Source organism: Durio zibethinus, chromosome 13 (assembly GCF_047325235.1).
Source record: "Durio zibethinus cultivar Kanyao isolate XHJ-2024 chromosome 13, ASM4732523v1, whole genome shotgun sequence".
Lineage (NCBI taxonomy): Eukaryota > Viridiplantae > Streptophyta > Magnoliopsida > Malvales > Malvaceae > Durio > Durio zibethinus.
Genome location: NC_143174.1, coordinates 721230 through 725234, shown reverse-complemented (window position 1 = coordinate 725234; position 4005 = coordinate 721230). Strand labels below are relative to the sequence as shown.

At 35.4% G+C, this 4005-nt stretch overlaps 1 protein-coding gene across 11 annotated transcripts; it reads left to right on the top strand.

Moving 5' to 3' along the window:
- The first annotated feature begins 356 nt into the window (after positions 1-356).
- LOC111303533 (SNF1-related protein kinase regulatory subunit beta-3-like) lies at positions 357-3083 on the top strand. Of its 11 annotated transcripts, none has more exons than XM_089742540.1 (5): positions 357-415; positions 735-839; positions 1117-1182; positions 2389-2445; positions 2522-3083. In XM_089742540.1, the coding sequence occupies exons 4-5, from the start codon at positions 2419-2421 to the stop codon at positions 2864-2866; spliced, it is 372 nt and encodes a 123-aa protein (XP_089598666.1). In that variant the 5' UTR covers positions 357-415; positions 735-839; positions 1117-1182; positions 2389-2418; the 3' UTR covers positions 2867-3083. The 11 variants fall into 11 exon arrangements, with proteins under 11 accessions (XP_089598666.1, XP_089598665.1, XP_089598663.1 ...); XM_089742537.1 differs by having other exon boundaries at positions 360-415; positions 2347-2445; XM_022899872.2 differs by having other exon boundaries at positions 360-415; positions 1103-1182; positions 2347-2445.
- The last annotated feature ends 922 nt before the right edge of the window (positions 3084-4005 follow it).

The following is a 4005-nucleotide window of genomic DNA, read 5'->3' as shown; positions in this document are numbered from 1 at the left end:
AGACAGAACAAGAGACAACATAAAAGTGTGATTATCAGAAAGCAGCGTGGTAATAGAGGATGCCTCTATAGGAAAATGCTAAAAGAAAATGTCTTAAGAGTGAAACTAGAACAGCATTTGGTCCATGGAGACCGCACAATTACTTGGGCCATAGGAGGGTAAGTGCAGTCTACAAGCAAGTTGGTTAGCCCATCAATCGAGAAACTGTGCTAACCCCTGATCCATCCTCTATTGGGTTAGACTAAAAGCAGATATACCAATATTGGGCTTGAACTCGTTGCCATTGCGTCTCACAATTCTTGGTCTTGGGCCCATCACACTATTAAAGAGAGTGGAATGGAGAGAGGAAAGTTCAAAGCAAGAAAGGAGAGAAACGTCAATTTCGGACAACGACAGGAGCCATCAAAAGACAAAGGTATCATACAAAAACAGAGTCATAACTCTGCATGGTCGTGTCTTGCAATCTTAAGCTACGCCTAGAACTTGTTTCTGCCTCGAAATTTCCTTTTACTTCTTAGTTTATTTGCTTTTTTTTTTTTTTTAATTCCTATAGATATATTTTGTTGAGATCGGATACCTTCTAATCTCACAATTTTTATTTCATATAAAATTTTTTGAGAATTTCCAAAGAAAAAAAGGTTAATCAATTATTATTCATATGCTTCTCTCTTCTTATTTATTTTATAATTTCTTTATTATCGTTGATGCTTTTAATAAAACAATATTCATGGCAGAATCTCGTGGCGGATTCCCCTACCACTGGTAGATTTTCTTATTTTTTGGGTTCTTCTCCAACAATTACTTATTGTTTCCCTGGAAAATTTTCTCTTCTTCTCAGGGTAAGAACAGTCTTTCTAATTTCTATGTATTTAATTTTTCTCTTCTTTTCGCAACTTGGTTGCTTTATATTTCTTATTTTCGGAATCCCATCTCTTTTTTTTTTAACTGAAATTTATTTTCTAGGGGTTTAAATTGTTGGGTTTTTTTTTTTTTTTGCTAAGTTTTTAATGGGTTGCTTTTGATTTAATCTGGGTTTGCTTGCTTTAGTCTTGCAAGTAAGCTTGGTGACATTGAAAAATTATTAAACTATTATACTGTAAAGGTTGGTTTTTTTAGGAGAGACATGGTATTGAAAAGCTGGGGTGTTGGTGATTGAAGGCAATTGGGCCACAACCAAATCGGGTTAGTCTCTTGTTTATTTCCATTTAACAAATTAATTTCTCTGGCTTTGATGTTGCTCTAGAGTTGTCTTGTATTTCTGTAAGGAATTTTGTTTCTACTTGTTACCTTTCTGTGGAATTTTAACTAAATAAGAAGATTCATCTCTGTGATTGCTACCCTTGTTATGTTACTGGTGGGCAAACAAAGGATGCTTAAGATTCTTGATGCTTAAGTCGAATGGCTTTGGCTTATGATAGTGATAAAGGCCTTTCTAATTCTAACATTTACACCATCACATATGATTCATCCTCTGTCCTCTCCCCTCCTTATATTCTTGACATAGTCTATAAGCTTTTTATCGCATCTCTGCTGATCTTAATGGTATATTCTTTGTTTTTGTTTTTCCATTTTCTAAGCATATCTTTTTTGCAACTTTTTCCTATAGTCGTTTGAGTTCACATGCACCATTTATATTCAAGGTTGCCCAGCAGCATTTTGCTGTCTTCTGCACTTGCTATTCACAGTAGGACATAGTGTTGTGATTACTTTGTACTTTAATTTATGATCTGTATTTTCAGGCTGTCTTAACTAGTAGAAATATTTATTCTTCATGAAGAATGAAACCAAAGCTGATTGCTGCTCAAAGAATATTGAATTCTCAGATTTAGATGTGATGACACTTGTTTAGGTATCCATCAGTGAGAATCATGGTATCAGATTATGTGCTATCCACGTGCACTATTCTTGGATTAGATGAAATGAAGACTTTGGGTTTGGCATTACATTTTTATCTGAGTCTGTGGGGCTTAAACACAAATAAGTTTGATGTTTCTCAGCTCCATAATTAACAAACAAGCTAGTAGTGACTTTAAATAATTTTCTTATTGCATCTAATTCTGATGGATCCAGAATGTGTTTTCTAGTCTTCTAGAAGGCAATTCAACACAGCAGATGAGCTTAAAGTTTCATTTTTTATTTTTTTGACTGGGGTTTAGTTGGCCTGTGAAAAACTTTCATACAGACAATAATGTTTTAGTATTGCTCATTCTAGTTTGAATGGAGCCTTTTAGGTTGCTTTTCTTTGTAACGTCAACAGTGTTTAGTGTATTTCTTTAGTTGTTAGTTTTACATGTTGCTTTGATAAACTCTGAAATGCTTATGGTAGAAATAATTGCTTTATTTCAGGCTCCCTTGTGCTATAGTAATTTTACTTTGTTTATGATTTAGCCCTGCTAGGCTAAATTGTCACTTCTCAGTATGAACAACCAATATGGTGAAGAACAAGTAAGTCATGGAACCTTGGGTGATTATTTGGACCATTAAGAATTGGCAGAGTTTAAGCATGCAGTCTTTTGTGCAGGATGAAGCAACTGTCATGGGGTTTGAAGTTCCAAGATCACCTGATTCAAGTTATAATAATGTGTACCCTGGGAATGAAGATGATGCACGCGACCCGCCAGTTGTCCCTTCACACCTGCATCGTACCTTGCTTGGCTACCCCGCAAGTATGAATGCTTCTGGGAGTCTTCCTATGCCAGGAAATGTGATTCTAAATCATCTTTATATTGAAAAGCGAGAGGCACCAAGATCTGTGGTGGCACTTGGGTTCACTCACCGCTTCCGTTCGAAGTATGTTACTGTTGTGCTATACAAACCTGTTCCAAGAAGGGGGAGTACCAGTACTCAACATATGAATAGAGAATAGACCTTCACGTTGGGTTGGTTGGTTTGCCCTTGTGATGGAATTAGTTGCAATAAACTCAAATACAGAATTAGCAAAAAGAATATTTATTGGTTTCAGGGCAATTGATGATTTAATAGTTGTCCATTGAACCTGAAAGTTAACATTTGAATTGAAATACCAGTTATTTTGTGAGGGTGGAGTTGCTATATATACATATGCTCTCTCGTTATTCTTTTAACCAGAATTTGTAGTGTTGTGATCTTGTTTGCTGCCTAGGTATAGTTCTAAACTTAAAGCTCTTGTATTTTGTAGGCATTGAATTAATGGATTGGGTCAGTTTGATGGGTATTCCTGCCATCAGATACCCTTCTTTTGTGTTTTATCAAACGATAAGACTTTTGTGTTGCTAACCACCTCAATCATCCGATTACTAGCTATCCACCTATTCAATAGACAGGTGCTTAGAGATCAGCCGAGTCCTTTCACGCTTATCTTCATTCTTCCAACTTTATTTTTTTCATTTTTATTCCAAGATTGGTCAAAAAAATATATTAAAATGCATTTGGGAATTGGTTGGATGCATGAATTCTAAGAAATAATTCAAAAAATTCTTGTGTGCGGTGGGTACTTATCTTCCTAAGCAAACGAAAGCATTCAAACCAAGTGTCCATGTATCTTAGGAAAGCAGAAGTCAATGCTATCTCTGCATGATTGTATATTAATCATAGTTCATGCTTTAAGTTTATGGCCCCTCGAGATAAGCTGGAGCTGGATTTTTATGGCTAGGTGCTTTTATATTGTGGTTTTTGAAATCAATTAGTTTAATTATACTTGCCTTGGCTATTTAACTTGATAAAGTTACATCATAAATCGTTTTCTTTTATGTGGCTGTAATTGATTGCCTTGGTTAAAAGAGGATAGTGCTAGAATTTCTCAATTTGAGCACTTAAAAGAATGAAAACAATCCAAGTCATTTCATGATATCGTGCTCTTAAACAGTGCAAAAAAGGGCTTCAAGCCTTCAACGAAAGTTACTTTCCTCTTCATCTCCAACAAATTCCAACATAAACCAAGTCATCCTGTTCATATTCTTCTGAAAATAATACTCCCAAAAAACCCTCAGAGCCTGTGAAAGGGTAAGAATGAGCTATATCATATAG